Source organism: Equus przewalskii, chromosome 11 (assembly GCF_037783145.1).
Source record: "Equus przewalskii isolate Varuska chromosome 11, EquPr2, whole genome shotgun sequence".
NCBI classification, from domain to species: domain Eukaryota; kingdom Metazoa; phylum Chordata; class Mammalia; order Perissodactyla; family Equidae; genus Equus; species Equus przewalskii.
Window position 1 is genome coordinate 27,678,703 of NC_091841.1, and position 17,991 is coordinate 27,696,693.

A 17,991-nucleotide genomic window follows, 5' to 3' on the forward strand; every position below is an offset into this window, starting at 1 on the left:
GCGCTTCCGGGAGCCCGGGCGCAATTGGGCGTTGCACGGCGGCGGGGGCGGGGCCGGTTGCCAGGGCGACGGCCGCGAAGATGGCTGCTGCGTCTTCGTCGGATTCCGAGGGCGACCGAGCTGAGAGGTGAAGGACGGGGTCCTCAAGGCCTCCTTTCCTACAGATGTAAAGGGGGTGCCCGGGACCCTGGGATCTGGACTCCTGTGGTTCTCGAACAGCGCTGGCAGTCCTTGAAGAGCTCTTTAGAAATCAAATAGGGAAACTGAGGCCCAAGGAGTGTGTGTGTGCGTGTGCGTGTCTGAGTGTGAGAGTGAGACTCAGCGTCAGTCAGGGCGCCAGTGGGGCACCCTGGACTTGGACGCAGACGCTCTGTACCCCCAGTTCAGAGCTCCCCACTCCCTCACTCTCGGAGACCAGCTCCCCGCCTTGCGCCTCACTCCCCAACTCCTTCCCGCCTCTCCCAGCAGTGAGGCCAGTTCGAAATGGCTCGACGCGCACTACGACCCCATGGCCAACATCCACACCTTTTCCGCATGCCTGGGTGAGTCTTTGGGACCGGGAGACCCGGGTTCTGGGGGGATGGGGGAGTCAGATAATGGTAGGGAAGCCTCTAGGATTCTGAGACCCTGGCTTATGGCCCTTTTGTGTTTTCCAGTGCTGGCAGATTTGCATGGGGACGGGGAATACAAGGTAAGCATATCACCCCAGCAGAGAGAGAATTAGGGGGCAGGAAAATACTCGAAGTGAGATTTCCCACTGACTTCAGAGAGGCTTAGCATAATCTGGAGTTCGTGTGTACTGTGAAAAAGTACATTTAGTGTTAAATTTTATTTTTATGTGGAAGGTGAAGAAAACCTATTGATTCCTTAATACAGACTGCAGAAAGTAACGCAGAACCAAATGCTGGTGGAGATTCTACTAAGAAAAAGCCTCTTAATTTAGTTAATTTGACATAATTCTTTGCTGGATGGGCACATCCCTTGGTTGGAGGCGGAGCGTTGGAATCTGGAGAGAAAGCAGGGAGAGAAGTGAGAGTTTTATGTTTATCAAAAGGGTGTAGATTTTAAGATTAGCCATGAGCTGATAATTATTGAAGCTGGATGATGGGTATGCGGAGGTTCATTATATGAATCTCTCTTGTATATGACTGGAAGTTTTCCATACTAAAAAGTAAATTTTAAACTTAATTTTAAATATAAAGATAAATAAATAAAATTAAATAAATAAAAGTTTTAAAGGCATATGGAAGGTTGAGAAACATATTGTGCTAAAGAAATGAAGTTAACATGAATTGAATATCCGTTTCTGGACTAGACTCTCTTCCAGGCACTTTGACGTACATAGATATGATTTATTCCCATTTTGTTAATGGGAAAATAGATTCAGAGAGGTTAAGGTTACTGAGTTTTTAAGTGGCAGACCTGGGTCTGTCAGATTCTACGTCGTATGTTCCATTGTGGCTCTGCCCTCACCGGGGGCAGTGAACCCACAAAGGGTGTATTGCGTGGTCAGCTAGAAGCTAGCCCTTGAATCGTACCCTACACGGAGAGTGCAGTGGGGCTCACTGGGTTTCACCTCCAAATTCCTATCCTTAAAGCGTTCAGCAAGTCGGCAAGCATTCACTGGGCCTCTGCTGACTACTGACGTCTGTCAGGTGTTGTGCAGACACTAAACTCAGAAACGAATCAGTACACAGGAGGAGATAACAGACACGGTTCTTAATTCATCCGTGATATTGACTGAACACTGAGTGTGCTAGGTGCTGCATTTACAGTAGCGAAGGGTGTAGAAATCACAGACCAATAACTATTGGGAAATGTTAAATTCTTTCATGTAGTAATGTGTTTAATGGCTAGTTTACCATTGGTTCCCAGCATTTAGCCCAGTGCCTGGCACACATTAGGTACTCAATAAATACTTGTGGGGTAAATGAGTGGATGTTAAAATTGAATATATAGAAAGTGTTATGGGAGCAGCAGTGAGAGAATGGTGAAATCTGTCTGGAGGCACCAGGAGGCAGTAACATGAACTGGGTGTTGAAGGATGAATGAAGTGTATCAAGAAGGCACAGAAGAGAGGAGGGGAGGGGGAAGGCATTCCAGGCAGAGGGAACAGCACAAGCGGAGGCACAGAGGTTTGGAAGTTCATAGCATATTTGGAAAGAGTAAATTTGGAGTTAGAAAGTCGAGGTCAATATAAAATGGTAGTTAAGACCACGTGCTCTGGATTTTGACAGACCTAGGTTCCAGTCCCAGCTCTACCGTTTACTAGCTATGTGACTTTTACCTAACATCTCTACAGCACAGCTTCCTCATTTGTGAAATGGGGCTAATAATGGTACCTACCTCATAGGTTGTTGAGAGAGGATTAAATGAAAGGATGCCGTTGTTCCTGGTGGGGCTCCTGGCACCTTGTACGGGCACAGAATCCAGACACTCTGTGGCAGCCCCCATTCTGGCTGGAGCAGCATGGATGAGAAGGTGGTGGAAAACAAGTTGGGAACCAGATCAGAGGGGCCTTGAAGGCCTCCCTCAGGAGAAGGGGCTTGCATGGCAGCTGCAGCAGCTTCGAGAGTGGAAAACAGAGACTGAGGAGCTTGGTTCTCCTCTATGGGTCCTCAGGGCACGTGCTGCTCTGCAGGCTTGGGTCTGCTTCTTTGGCTCTGTTCCCACTTGCAAGCCAGGCCTCAGAAGCCTCAGATAGGAGTTTCCAGCCCCTTACTGACCTCAGCCACTGTCCCAGTGTCTAGAACAGTGCCTGGCATGGAGCATGCCCTGAATAAATGTTTACCGAATGAATCATGAAAACATCAGCTGCCACCTCCTCCTCACGAGGACTCACCAGATTCTGTAATTTATTCTGCCATTTGGTTTTTCACTGCAAGTGTGATGAGCTAGATATTCCCATTTTGCAGGTTGGAATATTGAGGCTCAGGAAGTTTAATCAACTTTCCCAAGGTCACACAGCTTGGAAGATTTAACTGTAAAGCCTTTGCCCCCCTCCCTGTGTACACTGGTGTGGGGACGAATGAATGTGCACCAGCAAAAAGGCTAAGCCCAAGGAGAGGGTCAGTGGAGGGGTCTTTAGACTGAGCCTGGAGTAAGGCAGCCTCTCTCTACAGCTGGCGGTGGGGGACCTCGGCCCCAGTGGGCGGCAGCCCTGCCTGAAGGTGCTTAAAGGACCCACAGTGCTGGCTGAAAGCGCACTACCTGCCCTGCCGGCCGCCGCCGCCGCCTTCCTCATGGGGCAGCATGAGCCGCGGACCCCAGCTCTGGCCCTCGCTTCAGGCCCTTGTGTCTATGTATATAAGAATCTCAGGCCCTACTTCAAGTTCAGCCTGCCCCAGTTGCCTCCAAACCCCCTGGAGCAAGACCTTTGGAACCAGGCCAAGGAGGTAAGTGATGTGGGGGGTGAGAACAAGAAGGCAAAGATGGCAGCCACTGGGTGGCCCTCATTCCCTGCCTGGCTCGGGAACTCACAGGCTCTACCTTCTTCTCATGCTGTCACAGGACCAGATCGACCACTTGACCCTGAAGGAGATGCTGGAGGGCATCCGGTGAGAGCCCACCTTCCCCTTCATACGCCTCCCACCCTTCCCTCACTCCCCCACCACGTCCCCTTCATCCCGGAGCTCTCGGTCTGACCCCCAGGGCCCTGTTCCTCAACTAAAACTGCTGTGATGGTCCCTCTCGTTGCAGGGAGAAGGCAGAGGTGCCTTTGTCTGTACAGTCCCTCAGGTAAGGACCCTCCGGAGGGCCAGGGCTCCAGAAGCTCCAGGGGGAATGGAGTGGCTGTGGAGTGGCCTGTGGAGGGCAGCCAGGCCCAGGGCATGCAGAGGCCAGTTCTCTCTGTGTTCAGGTTTCTGCAGCTGGAGCTGAGCGAAATGGAGGCATTTGTGAACCAGCACAAGTCCAAACCCATCAAGCGGCAGGTAATGCCCCTTCCCTGCTTATTTCCCAATAAAAATATGGACAGTTGTTTTAAAAGACCCGTGTAACAGGAGTGGTCGAGTCTATAACCAAACCCGACTAGTCTGATTTTGCAGTTTCCCTTCCAGCCCATGCCACATACACGGACGTGGTCCCAAAGCTGCGGGCCTTCTTCCCTTCCAGTTAACAGCGGCAGCTTTGAACGGATATATGCATATATCACTTTACATAACTTTTATTGTCTTGAGGTAATAGACTTTCATTAGAGAAAATTTGGAAAATAAAGAGAAGTATAAAGGAGAAATATAAATGACTGCAAGCTCACTACCTAGAGGTCCTCGTTCTCACCATTTTGGCACATTTCCTTCATAAATATGCTTTCCATCCTGCTTCCCTTGAGTGCATAACATTATATCTTGAGCATTAAATAGTCTTTAAGAATGCCATTTTTAGTGGCCCCTTGATTATTTCATTGATCATTCATGATTTCATTCATAGTTGATGTCACTATTCACATGCCGGTCATTAGACGGAAACATTTCCCTTCTATTCACTTGATATTTTTCTTAGTTATCATTTTAATGACGTGATTGATGAGTTTATTCACTGAGGAGCTCTAGTGGTTCCTGACCTAGGGGCTGACCCTCAGTCCAGGGACAGGCTCCCTGAGCTGTTCTCTGCGTTTAGAAAGCCTCATGGGGACCGTCCACTTCCTGCAGAGGCCACTTGAGCCTAACACATTGACCAACACATGCCTCGGCTTTGGCCAGGCCCAGACCAGTCCTGTGAGGAGGATCGTTCTCTCCTGCCGATTAGCAATTCGGGTCCACCGTTGTCAACGTCCTTGAGTCCTTTTAGAATCAGGAAATGAATTGATTATTGCTCCAGAGACGCAGTTTCGCGGAAGGGGCAGTCTTTCTGAGTATGTGTCATGGTTACATGATTGGGAACCGCTAACGTGCGCGTTTCTGTGACCTTCCCTCTTCCACCAGACATTGAGAATGCTTCCTTTTTTTTTAATCTTGAGGATAATCACATTATGAGCAGCTTTATCCAGAGAAAGATTTTGGTCCTACCAAATTATTTCCATAGGAGAAATTCCTGAAAAGGGGGTCATCCCCTTCTCCTTTGTTTTCTCTCCAGTCACAGTTACAAAGAAACCATAGGAATTATAGAAAAGCGCAATGAAGAACTTAAACATCGCCTATGATTTCATTGTCCCCAGACAAGCAATGTTTGGATTTAAGGTTTTAGCCCTCCAGCCTGTTTTCCCATTCATAGCATTTTTAAGCTAGGATTACACTAACATCACCTTTTCCCTATTTTTTTTTCTCTTGATACGTTAGAAGCATTCTTCCTGTCACTGAATCTTTTTTTAAAATGTGATTTTTTTTTTTAGTAGCTGCATGGTTTTTGATCACATGGATGATTTGTAATTAACTTAGACAATCCTCTTTTGTTAGAAAGGCAGCTTTGTTGCACTAAAGATCTTTGTATACAAATCTTCTGTCCCATCTCTGATGCTCTTCCTCCTTTGCCCTCTTTCTTCCCTCCTGTGGCATCCTGGGAATGTCTGGGGTGGTGTGTGGCGATCCCCTGGGTGACCCTGGAGTCCTTCTGCAGGCAGTCATCACCACCATGACCACCTTAAAGAAGAACATGGCTGACGAGGACGCCATGTCCTGCCTGGTGCTGGGCACCGAGAACAAGGAGCTCCTGGTGCTGGACCCGGAGGCCTTCACCATCTTGGCCAAGGTCAGTGTGGGACCTGGCTCTGGGCACACTGAGGCCCAGGCTGCGTCGCCCCCGCCCCCTTCCTGCCTCCAGTTAGTTCTTGTTCATACACATTCACTGTAGAAAAATTATAAAATGTAGATAAGCATAAAGAAAAAGATATCCAAAAATCTCACTATCCACAGATATCTACTATTAAAGTTTTAGCATATGTCTTTCCAGGCATTTTCATATTTAAACACAAATATATAACTTAAAAATTTTTTTTTTTCATAAAAACAGCTTCGTGGTAGAGGATTGCATAACCTGCTCTTTTCACATAGCAGTGGCTCATCAATGTCTTTCTGTATCTATACAAAACCACACCAGCCTTTTCAAAGGCCACGCAATATTCACCATCTGGATGTACCATAATTTGTTTACGCTGTCACCTATTGTAGGTATAAGTTGTTTTCCGTTTTTCACTATTATTAACACCACTGCAATAGGCTTCCTTGCCCAAACGTCTTTGCATGCTTATCTAAATACTACCTCAGGATGTGTTCCTAGAAGTGGTATGGTTTAGTCAAAGGGTGTAGATTTAAAGGCTTTTGCTACATGTTGCCAAGTTTCCCTCCAGAAAAACTGTACAAGTTTAAACTGACCAGCAGGGTGAGTGAGAAGATTGGGACTTCAGACAAGGAGCAAGCTCAGAGGAGCTGCTTCAGGGCAGGGAAGGGCTGGGGCTCCAGGGAAAGTGGGGTGTTTGAGCCTCTTCTTTGCAGATGAGCCTCCCCGGCGTCCCCGTCTTCCTGGAGGTTTCTGGCCAGTTCGATGTAGCGTTCCGCCTTGCCGCTGCCTGCCGCAACGGGAACATCTATATCCTCAGAAGGTAGCCACATCCGTGTCTCTGGGGCTGTCCGTGGGGCCAGAAGGAGCATCTCAAAACCCTCGTGGTTTCGGGGGCTTGCAAGATGAGCAGGGGGCTTTGGGCATGGAATTTGGGATTGGAAAGAGCTGAGAACTTCTTACAGGGGGCTCCCACCAGCACAGGGGGACATCTGGAGGCTTGGGCGATGAGGGCTGGCAAAGTGAAAGACCGGGTTGGGTGCCGTGACACAGGAGCAATGCAATCAGAAATTGGAAGAAATAAAAATAGTCTCTCATATTTGTTATATTGCTTTATAAGTGTGTGATACTTCCTAATGCATTAGTTTGATGTTCCTTACAACGTTCATTTTTTAATTCAAGAAATATTTTTAAGCACCTACTGTGTGTTAAGCATTGTATAAGGTATTAGGGATATATTGATGAACAAAATAAACATAGTCCCTGCTCTCACAGGAAGACAGATATTAAAATCAATAAACCAAAATAGTGTTGCAAATCGGATGCATGCTGTGGAAGAAAAATACAGGCTTAATGGGAAAAAATAATGGGGTGAGGGTGATCAGCGAATGCCTGTCTGTTGAGATAACTTGAAGGTTAAGAAGGAGGCAGTTGTTAAAACAGTGGAGAGGGGCTGGCCCTGTGGTGTAGTGGTTAAGTTTGTACACTCTACTTCAGCGGCCCAGGTTTGCAGATTTGGATCCCAGGCACAGACCTACACCACTCATCAGCCATGCTGTGGTAGCAACCCACATACAAAGTAGAGGAAGATTGGCACAGATGTTAGCTCAGGGCCAATCTTCCTCACCAAAAAAAAAAAAAAAAAAAAGCAATAAAACAAAAAACAACAAAGAAAGAGTGTTGTAGGCAGAGAGGACTTAAGTAAACTCAAGTGGAAATGACATTGGCATGTGCTACCCGAGCTTGGTGGGCAAGGAGGAGGGTGGAGAGATGATGTGGAGACCAGGGTTGGCTCCAGAAGGACCTAGTAGGACATGGTAAAGATTTTGGATTTTGTCTGAAGTGCAGTGGAAAACTATTATGGGGTTTTAATCAGAAGAATGACATGATCCTTTTACATTTTAAAAGATTACTCTGCTGAGTGGAGGGTAGATTGGAAGGAGGCCCAGAGACCAGTGGGAGGCTCTCAGATGAGTCATCAGATGGGATGTGATGTTGGCCCAGGCTTGGTAATGAAGAAAGGTGGGCCATAGCCCGTGGTCGGTGGGCAGGAATTACCCCTGCCTTCTGGATAAGGGAAGCTAAGATTTGGAGGGCGGGCAATTGAAAACAGTGCATTTCACAGAGCACGCTCCTCGTGCTTTTCTGATACCTCACTAAACTGCCTCAGTCCACTAGCTCTTGGTCTAGTCTAAGGTGCACTCACTGCACCCTGCTAAGTGCCAGGTTATCGTACAAGTCCCTAGTAAAGGCGGGAGGGACACGGGAAGGGAAGCACGCTTGATGTCATCCAAGGTCCTGCAGCTGCTAAGTGCTAGAGGTGGAAATAATGCCACAGTCATTTGCTTTGGGACCAAGGTTCCTTCCAGGATAGTGTGTGGGGCCTAGAAAGAGGAGGGTCACCCAGGGAAGGAGAGAGGGTTTCTCTGGGGCTGCAGAGTGTGTCTTTATTCCACAGAGACTGCAAGCGCCCCAAGTACTGCATCGAGCTGAGCACCCAGCCTGTGGGGCTTGTCCTGGCACACAAGGTCCTGGTGGTGGGCAGCACCCAAGACAACCTGCATGGCTTCACCCACAAGGTGTGGCCTCTGGGCAAGCACCACCCCCAGCCTGTCCATGCATGTCTCCCCGGTCCCGCTTAGCAGGCGAGCCCTTCTTGTGTCCCCTTCCCAGCCACTCCTGCCACCCCTCTGTCCACTCTAAACCCTGAGCCCCCTGCAAACACTTGGCTGCTCCCTCCCAGGGTAAGAGGCTGTGGACAGTGCACATGCCTGCAGCCATCCTGACCATGAACCTCCTGGAGCAGCGCTCCCGGGGCCTGCAGGCCGTCATGGCTGGGCTGGCCAATGGAGAGGTCCGCATTTACCACGACAAGGCCCTGCTCAACGTCATCCGCACCCCGGTGAGCTGGCGACTCCCCTGCCTCTCTCCCACCTCTGGGCCTTCTTAGCTGTCTCTCCTGACCTGGCTCCACCTGCTGCCCTTGACTTCTGATGCATTTCACAAATGTTTGTCGAGCACCTCATACGCACAACTCACTGCACTGGGGGCCATAAAACAATGATGACTAAATCCTTGCCTTCAGGGAGCTGACAATCTAAGGTGACAGCCAGCCAAAGACAGCAAATTCAAATACAAGGCAGTCCAAAGCAGAGCAAAGTACTGAAAAAGCACAGTGGGCGCCGAGTGACAGGGTGGTGGTAAAGGATAAATGGGGATGGAACTCGAGCCGTTTCACAGAGCAAGTGACAGTTCAACTGGGCCGTGAAACAGTTTGCCAAGTGGGTAAATGGAGGAAGAAGGTTCCAGACTAGAAACAGCATGAACAAAGGCTGAGAGGCATGAGTGTTCTCAGTCAAGGAGTCCAGAGAGTTAGAGGGGTTTGGACCAGAGTTTTTCAAACAGTAGGTCGTGAGTCATTAAATCAATTTAGTGGGCCACAACTAGCAATGTAAAAAAAAAAAAAGAAGAAAGCTAGAGTACGTCACACCTGAAACTTTTGTGTTTATGTGTGTATAAAGTGTCCTGTGTCACAGCATAAAATTTGCAAGCAACCAGTTTGGACCACAGGCTGCTGGGAGGGCAGGCGGGGTGCAGGCTGGGGGAAGGGAGAGGAGAGAACTGGTGGAAAGGCAGGTTGGAGTGAGATGTGGAAGGCCTGAAATGTCCCAACATGGAGTATGGAAGCCGTTGGAGGGTTTTTAGCAGAGAATAGACATGATCCTATTTGTTTTTGAAAGGCAGCAGAGGCAGCAGTGTGAAGGGCAATCTGGGAAGAAAGACTAGCCTGGGAGACCTGCTGTTAGGAAGCTGACCCCAACAGCCCAGGGCTGTTTAGTCGGGAACTGTGGCCGTGGTAGTGAGGTTGGAGGGGAGATTTAGCAAAACAGGAGATATTTCAGAGGCAGCATTGCCCCAGGCCTCGCCTCACATCTCACCTATTATGTCATGTCTGGGGTCTCCCAATCTTATCCCCACCCCTAGTCTTGCTCTCCTCTCTAAGGTATTTTCCCAGCGAAACTCTGGTGTTTCCACCATAGGATGCAGTGACCAGCCTTTGCTTCGGCCGCTACGGGCGGGAAGATAACACCCTCATCGTGACTACGCGAGGTAGGGGCTCAGACCTGGCGAGGGTTTTAGAGTTGGGAGTAGAGGGGACAGATCCCGGGAACGAAGAAGAGGTGGGTGTGAAGCATGGGTGGGCCTGGGTATAGAAAGCAAGGCCTACAGACACGTGTCCTATCTGGGGCTGGGCCTCCACTGGGGACACTCCTCGGCAGTTTGATATCATACCCAGGGGCCAGCCCTGGCCTGGGCTGTGTCTCCAGTTCACCCCAGTATCCCCAGCGCCTACCACAATGCCAGGAATATCATAGTAGTCAATAAATAACTGCTAAATGAATGAATTAAATAATGGCAGGAGACTATTCAGACATACTTCACTCCTTCCAGAAATTCAGAGACTCGGCGGGAAGACAGACATGTGCAGAAATGGGCCTATATGAGGCAGACTGGGGAGAAAGAACGGGAATGTAGGGTAGACCTGGAGAGGACAAATCTGTTTGTCCACTCCCCTAGGTGGTGGCCTGATTATCAAGATCCTGAAGCGCACAGCAGTGTTTGCGGAGGGGGCAGGGGAGGTGGGCCCCCCACCAGCCCAGGCCATGAAACTCAACGTGCCCCGAAAGACCCGGCTTTATGTCGATCAGACCCTGCGAGAGCGGGAGGCTGGCACCGGTGAGACTCAGGCTGGGTCCTTCCTCTTCTTCCGCCACTGCTCCAAAGGAGCAAGAACTGGGTGAATGCCCCTGGGTGCCCTGAGCAGCGGGTGGAGACCTGGGTGAACTGGGCAGGTCTCGTGCCTCTGGGATGAGTCCAGGGACAGTGTAGAAGGTACACCTGCCTACATATAATTTCCTCTCAAGGTGGAAGGTGCTGGGGGTGAGCGGGGGAGCTCTTAGAACTTGGAGGAGGGAGTGGTCACTTCTAGATGCAGGAATTCTCATGAGAGAAGTAGAATTTGACCAATTCTGCTTTTCCTATTCAATTTTTCCTGCTCATTCATTACTTCATTCCTTCGTTAGCTGTGATTATGCCAGGCCTTGTGTCAGATGCCTTGAATTAGCCTAGTCCCTACCTCAGGAGCTCAGTCTACCTTGCTGACCTCATGTTGCATGACAGGCATAGAAGAGGTCTCTGCAAAGGGCTCTTGAGGCACACAGGAGAGAGTAAGTTTACCTGGGAGACAGGGAAAGGCTTCAGAGACAGGTGACGTTGGCCTTCACCCCAAAAGATGATCACAAGGCTACCAGCCAGAGAGGAGTAGGGAAGGGCCATTCAGGCAGAGGTGCGTGGGGGCACAGGGCCCTCCTGGATTCAGGCAGCATCTGCCATGTAGCTGCGGGGGCAGTGCAGGAAGGCCGAGCAGCCAGAAGGGAGGTGAGAGCAAGTTCCGAAAGGGCCTGGAATGCAAAGCTAAGAAGTTTCGGGTTATTCTCGGTAGTGGGGAACCAGGAAAGATGTTCAGCAGAAAAATACAGTAATTCAACCAGCTCTGTTTAAAAGGGGACCTTGCTTGCTGTTTAAAGGATAAATTAGAGGATAAAGTAAATAGCTAGCAGCCTATTGTAGCCTAGAGAATCCAAGAGAAGCAATTGATATATTAGAGAAATAAGTAGGAAGTTATCTAAGGTGACCAAATGTAAACTATGCAAAAATCAACAGCTTTTGTATATTACAAAAGTAACCTGTTAGAAAATATAATGGAAAGCGTCCATTCACGATAGCAAGGAAATCCCTAGAAATAAACTGAGCACGAAAATGTACAAAGTCTAGTAAAGAAAATTATAAAACTGCTCGCAAGAACATAAAAGAACAGCTGAATATTTAAATTATGAGACTTACCAGGCCTCAGGGTAGCAAGACCTAAAGCAGTTGTAAAGCCGTTGGTTAACAGCTGCTAAAATGAATCCAGAAGCCTAGCCAAATTGCAGTGAAAATCTCAGTGGGGTTCATTTTGAGAACTTGACCAGATGATTCTAAGAGTAAAGCTAAGAAATCTGGGGGAAATCAGAATGAGGGGACTTAGCCTGTCAGATAGCAGGATGCACTGTGAAGCCGTGGGAATTAGCTGTGGGATCGCTCCGGGAATTGATGCAGATCAGCGGCCCGTTCAGGAAGTCCAGAAACAGACCCTTTTATGTGGAAAGTCAGTGTATGTTAAAGATGCCCTTTCAAATTAGTGGGGAAAGGAGAGACTGTCCAAAAAATGTAATTAGGACAACTTGCTTCTAGAAAAAAAAGGTTAGAACTCTACCTCATACCAAACACAAAAATTAATTCCAGGTAAATTAAAAACAAACTGTAAAAGGACTAGAGGAAAAGGAAGGATTAATAGATGGGACAGCATAAAGATGAAAACCTTCTGAATGGCAAGAGGCACCTCACACAAATAACAGGGCAAGGACAGACTGGCAGACCCAGGTGCTGAGTCTGGAAAGGAGTGGCAGCGGGAATGGAGGGGAGGGAGTGGCCTCTGGAGATGGCTTTAAAGAAGAGTCACATGATTAGATGTGCGGGGTGAGCCTAGGTGACTTGATGAAGGGGATGCGAGGATGGAGGTAGGGAGATGAGGTGGGTTTCCGCAGTGTTGAATCTGAGGGGTTGATGGGACGTCCAGGTGGAGGTGACCAGTAGACAGTTAGAAGCAAGAGGCAGGCCCAGGCGCCGAGCTACTGGAGATGCGATGCACAGTATGGAGTGTGGACACGGGCTAGGCCCTGAGCTGGGCATTGAGGCCTCGTCAGTGACGAGTCCCTGCCCGCAGGAGCTCAAGGTTGTTCCTCTCTGAGGGTGGTCACAGCTGGGGCAGGACATAGGTTGTCCAGAGGAGGAAGACGGAGGATGAGAAGAGGACCAGGGACAAGACTCAAGGGGACGCCTGTCCTTAAGGCAGAGTAGAAGGAGCCAGTGAAGGAGACAGATTGTGCGGGCAGTGCGGTGGCAGGAGAACCAGGAAGGAGGAAGCAGGGAGTGGTCCACGGCATCCGGTGTCACCAGAAGGCTGGGCTGCTAGAGCTCAGTCCTCACGGGCCCAGGCTCTGCAGACCCTGCCCGCTGTGCCTTCCTCTGGGACGCCCCCACGGCAGCCTGAGCAGGAGTACACCCCCCACATCCCCCCCTCCCCTCGCCACCTTCAGCATCAGCCCTTTGTGCCCCTCCTCAGCCATGCACCGGACCTTCCAGACCGACCTCTACCTGCTGCGCCTCCGGGCCGCCCGCGCCTACGTGCGGGCCCTCGAGTCCAGCCTGAACCCCGTCTCTGCGACAGCCCGGGAGCCACTCAAGCTGCACGCTGTGGTGAGCACCCAGGTGTCAGGGGAGTCAGGCCACCTCAGGGCCAGAGAGGCAGAAGTCAGGGGTGAGTGAGAACCCCTCAGCCCCAGAGCCAGTTCCAAGCCAGCTAGGCCCCATGCCTCCTTCTCACCTTCCCAAGGCCCAGGGACTAAGTCTCCTGTCCTCCTTTGCGAGAGCAGTCTCACCTTCTCTCTCCTGTGCTGCCTCTCCCCTCGGCTGGCAACAGAGTGGGGCACCCTCTGCAGCTCCCTTGTTCGGGGCTGTGCCTCAGACAAGCCCCCAGGCACACAAGTAGTCACCTTGGGACGTTTCTTCCCAGGAGCCTGGAAGGACTCTTGCGGCTCTGGTACAGGGAAGAAAGCTGCTCGTTTCAGTAGCTGCAGGCAGCCCAAGGTGTCAGGAGCACCCAGTACAGGGAAGGAGCCATCCTGAGACTTGCACAAGTACAAGGAGGAGGAGCCCACACACTCAGACACAAGTGATAAGAGTGGGAGGTGGGCCAGGCCCTGGAAAGAGCGGGCGGGGACAGTGCTGAAGACATAGCTGGGAGTTAGGGCCTGCGTCCCCAGGCCAGCTCTGCCTCCCCAGGCCAGCTCTGCCTCCGACCAACTTGCTGAGTGGCCTCCATCAAGCCCCTCCCCCTCTCTTCCCATCTCTGGGCCTCTGCTGATCCCTGTACACACTGGAGCCAACCTTCTGGGCTTCTGTGCCTTTTGAGGGGCAGACGGACAATGTGTTTGAGCAGTTGGAGGGTGACTCAAGGACACTGATGAGGAAGCCGGCGGGCAGGGCCAGGGCACATCGTGTTCAGCACCCAAGATCACCAGGTCCTGAGGGCTTTTTCCACCCACCCCACCTCTCCACAGGTTCAGGGCCTGGGCCCCACCTTTAAGCTCACACTTCACCTGCAGAACACCTCGACAGCCCGACCCATCCTGGGGCTGCTGGTCTGCTTCCTGTATAACGAGGTGCTCTATGCCCTGCCCCGGGCCTTCTTCAAGGTACTGGACCCCCTCGCTGAGACGTGGAGTGAGGAAGGGTGGGGCGGGCCTGGTTAGATGCCCACAGAGCCCCCACCGGGTCGGAGGTGAGGGTGCTGGCAGGTGGCTGCAGCCACAGACCAGGCTAGGGTGTCTCAGGGGCCTCAGGGGAGAGCACCCAAGACCTGTCTCAGCTCCTTTTCTCCCAGCCTGTGAGAGGTCTCAGGGAGCCACATAGAAGGTTCTGGATCCCACCTGTGCCTCTCTCAGAAGCCTGTTGATGCTCGGGGTCCCAGAGCCCACCCTGCTTCACAGCCACTCCTGCAGCAGGAATGGGAGCCTCTCTCTGCCTCAAGGAGTGAAGGGCTGGGTTCCACCAGGTCCAGATCCGACCCTAAGTTGAGGGGACCAGAAATGAGAAAGACTCTGAGATGTGAAAGAAATAGCCCTGGACTTGGTTGGGGGTCAAGAGGTCTAGGTTTAATCATGGACACACATGTGGCCTTCAGGCATTCACCCCCCAACTGAGCCCATGTCCTCCTTGACAGGCTGGTCATCTCTGGCCCCCTGCAAGCGTTAGGCTTAGGCTTAGGGTTAGGGTATGCTGAAATTCAGCTGCAACAGCAGGTATGAGAGTGCTTTGCAATCTGCCAACACTTTCTGGGCATGAGGGCTGATTTCCTTACCTCTTTGTCCCCAAACTTAGGTCCCCTTGCTGGTGCCAGGGCTCAACTATCCCCTGGAGACCTTTGTGGAGAGTCTCAGTGACAAGGGCATCTCAGACATCATCAAGGTAGGTCACCCTTTGGTACTTCTTGGGAAGGACAATGAGACTGAGTGTGGACAGGGCCCCCAGGTGGCTGCCAGGTCGGGGTGGGTATCCACACAGTGGAGGCCTCCCAGCCTCCCTGTCCCCTTTGACACAGCCCTGGTGGCCTGTCACTAGGGCCAGTGCCGATTAGGCCAGGCTTGGCCTTTGCAGGGAGCAGGGGGAAGGCGACATGCCCCCTAATGCCACAGGCACCTCCTCCTTAGGTGCTGGTGCTTCGAGAAGGCCAGAGCGCACCCCTGCTGAGTGCCCATATCAACATGCCCGTGAGTGAGGGGCTGGCAGCAGCCTGAGCCCTGGGCCGGTGGTAGAGCCCTGCGCAGTCAGGCCCCGGAAGATCCTGCCCCTTCCTCTGAGCTGGGCAGTCAGTGGCCCCAGGCCCACTCTACACGGCAGCGTGCTGGGGCGACAGCTTCCTTCTCTCCCAAGCACCCCCTTTCTCACCACCCCAACCACTGGGTGACCTATCGCTGCAGGTCCTGAGTAGCCAGGAGGTTGAGCTCCTCCCCTCCTCAGGAAGACCCAGGCACTGGCCCCCAGGGCCCCTGCTGCGCCTCCATCCTCCCCACTCTTCTCCAAAAACCACAGCCAGGTCCAGAGGAGCCCCGAAGTGGTCAAGGCGAGATGAGGGGCACAGGCCCAGCCTTCTCCTTTGCCACCTCCCCTCAGGCACATCGCTCACCTGCCTCTGCAGGCCTGGGCCAGAATTGGCTGGGGCCTGGCCTGGGACACTCAGAAGCTTTTCTTGGGTGAGACTGAGCCCCCTGTTGCTCCCTGGGGTTCCACAGGCTTGGCTGCTGCCAGCTCAGCTTGCAGGTAAAACGCACGCTCTGATCTCCCCTCAGGAGCTGAGCAAGGGGCCCAGGGAATAGCTGCCTCCTCTCAGGGGGCTTTTCTGAAATCTTGGTCTCAGCCAAGGTCTCAGGCCTATGATGCTCCTTAAGATTACCAAGGAGGAGCTGATACGCGAGGGCATAGGGTGCAGGGAGCTAGTGGCCCCGCCCCCACCAGCCTCCTGACTTGGATGCTCCTGCCCAGAAAGAGCATCCCAGGAGAAGAAGGCTAAGCTAGACAGACCACAGGTGGGGTCCAGGCACGTAGGTGGGGTGTTTTGGGGAGCTGGCACAGGAGGCAGAAGCCCAGAACTGCCAGTCAAGATGCTCTTCTGCACCCTGGAGCCCAGATCAGTCAGGCGAGTGGAAAGTTCACCAGGCAGCCAGGCAGCGGGAGCCACAGTGTGAGACAGTTAGCTGGAAAGGCGTGGACCAGAGGCAGTGAGTGAGTCTGAAGACTGACCAAAGGCACATGTTTAGACCACAAGGGCCAGAGACCCACAGTCCCTGCCCTTGGTGCCTCCGGGGGCCCCCGGCCAGTACGCCTGGCCCACCTCAGAGCCCTCTGTTGGGCTGCTGCTACCAGGGCCGCTCTGAGCCACTTGTGAACCAGGAACCCTGCTGCCTGAGGATGTATATCTTCCCCCCTCTGACCAGGTGCAGCCGGCTCAGGCTTGTGGGAAGTAACCAGATCTTTCTGGGCTTCAGTTTCCCCACGTGAGGCGGATTGACCAGATTCAGCTCTTACCATCCTATGAGTTTGGCAGCCCCTCTAGAAGAAATGAGGAGTCAACTCCGAAAGGGGATACTTGACAGGAGTAACTTCAGAGCTTTTGCCCTTGAGACCAAGGGCCTCAAGCTGACTGCCACTGCCAGGCAACAGCCTCTGTGCCCAAGACACAGTGAGGGAGTGGGGTGACACCCCCCACAGCCAACCCTCTGTCCATCCCAAGGAATGCATTCTGGGGCCAGGTTAAGAGAAGCATGGAGCCTGAACCAAAGAAGGAGCCCATCCCCCTCCTAGGCCCCTCCTCTCTACAGAGTCCAGCCACTTGCAGACATAGACCAACGGGGTCAGGATGGTGAAGGGTTTCTAGATCAAGCCAGCTGAGGCACAGTTGGAACAAGCAGGAGGTTTAGCCTGGAGATGGAAAGATGGGTAGAGGGAGTATGGCTGTCAGTCAGAGAGATTTCAACTTAAACTGAAGAGCTTTCTCAGAGAGCGCATCAGAGATGAGAGGGCCTGCCCTAGGAGCTGATGAGTCCCTCGTGACTGGAGCGAGCAGTGTCACTGGGGCTGGCCTACCACTTTGCAGGGCTGTGTGTTGGGCCAGATGACCTTACTTTCCCTTTCACCCCAGTCAAGTGATGAACTGTGTGAACTCCGAACAAAAAAGTCTGATGTGGGCTCTGTTCATAGCTATTCATGATAATAAAAGTGGAGAAACTGTTCGTAGGCCCAGCACCGAACGTGAGTTTATATGATGTGGTACTATGGACCTGTTAGTAAAGAACGTATGAACTGCACCAATGTGGACAAATGTACATAGAGCAGCACAGAACAAGGAACAGCGCCTGGCACCCAGTGCCCTCACTAGTCAGAGCTCCAGGAAATTGTGTACATTAAGGATGAGGAGAGTTGGTGTCTTTTTTTCCAAAGCATCTATCTAAAAACATGCACCTGCTTAGTACTATGGCATTAGTTTATAACAAGGCCAAGCCTCTCCCCATTCCCCAGTCCTGCTCCCCTGCTACAGTCAGTTTCAGTTCTTGTAGCTGTTTCTTTTTAAAATATGCTTGTACTACTCTTGCCTGATTTACCAGTCTTAGACACATCTGTTGGCTCCCTGGTGTAATAGAGAGGCCCCTGCTCTCTTGTGACAGCACCCAGCCCCCTCTTTCCCTCCCCAATGCTTAGGTAAATAGATGCTCACTGTTTGGATTACTATTTATATTACTGTGGAAAAGTTACTCACTGCAGAGCCAAGAATTGGGCTATAATTAAATTACCTTTTTTTGTACTTTTTCACGGAGTTAATAATTGCCCTGTTTTTCCATTTGCTTAGTTTTCTAGATAGACCAATTGGTAATTCTTCCCCAACCCGGTCTGACAGTTCTTTTTTCTAGACAGTTCACTTCCCTGCACCCCCTGCTTCAGTGAGGCCTGTCTGCTCTCTAGAACGGCTGCAGGGCACTTCTGGGGCTTCCCTTTGCCCTGTCCCTGGCTGGGTGCCCTGACTCCTGAGCCCCATGTCTTCCTCTTTCACACTTCTTCTCCTCC

General features: G+C 51.5%; 1 protein-coding gene across 13 annotated transcripts in view; it reads left to right on the forward strand.

Moving 5' to 3' along the window:
* Positions 1 to 17,991, forward strand: part of BBS1 (Bardet-Biedl syndrome 1) — a 26,244-nt gene continuing 8,253 nt past the window's right edge. The window contains exons 1-18 of one of the 13 annotated variants that reach the window (XM_008533335.2): positions 2 to 127; positions 469 to 542; positions 657 to 691; positions 3,123 to 3,395; positions 3,511 to 3,557; positions 3,700 to 3,738; positions 3,860 to 3,932; positions 5,554 to 5,685; positions 6,429 to 6,535; positions 8,171 to 8,291; positions 8,456 to 8,614; positions 9,753 to 9,822; positions 10,291 to 10,449; positions 12,938 to 13,071; positions 13,935 to 14,069; positions 14,755 to 14,841; positions 15,084 to 15,143; positions 16,368 to 17,162. In XM_008533335.2, coding sequence (XP_008531557.2) covers positions 81 to 127; positions 469 to 542; positions 657 to 691; positions 3,123 to 3,395; positions 3,511 to 3,557; positions 3,700 to 3,738; positions 3,860 to 3,932; positions 5,554 to 5,685; positions 6,429 to 6,535; positions 8,171 to 8,291; positions 8,456 to 8,614; positions 9,753 to 9,822; positions 10,291 to 10,449; positions 12,938 to 13,071; positions 13,935 to 14,069; positions 14,755 to 14,841; positions 15,084 to 15,143; positions 16,368 to 16,397 — 1,782 coding nt within the window. In that variant the 5' untranslated portion in view covers positions 2 to 80 and the 3' untranslated portion in view covers positions 16,398 to 17,162. Of the gene's footprint in view, positions 128 to 465; positions 543 to 656; positions 692 to 3,122; positions 3,396 to 3,510; positions 3,558 to 3,699; positions 3,739 to 3,859; positions 3,933 to 5,553; positions 5,686 to 6,428; positions 6,536 to 8,170; positions 8,292 to 8,455; positions 8,615 to 9,752; positions 9,823 to 10,290; positions 10,450 to 12,937; positions 13,072 to 13,934; positions 14,070 to 14,754; positions 14,842 to 15,083; positions 17,163 to 17,991 lie in introns of those variants that run through there. The other 12 variants (XM_070565570.1, XM_070565575.1, XM_070565573.1 and 9 more) reach the window with 12 other exon arrangements.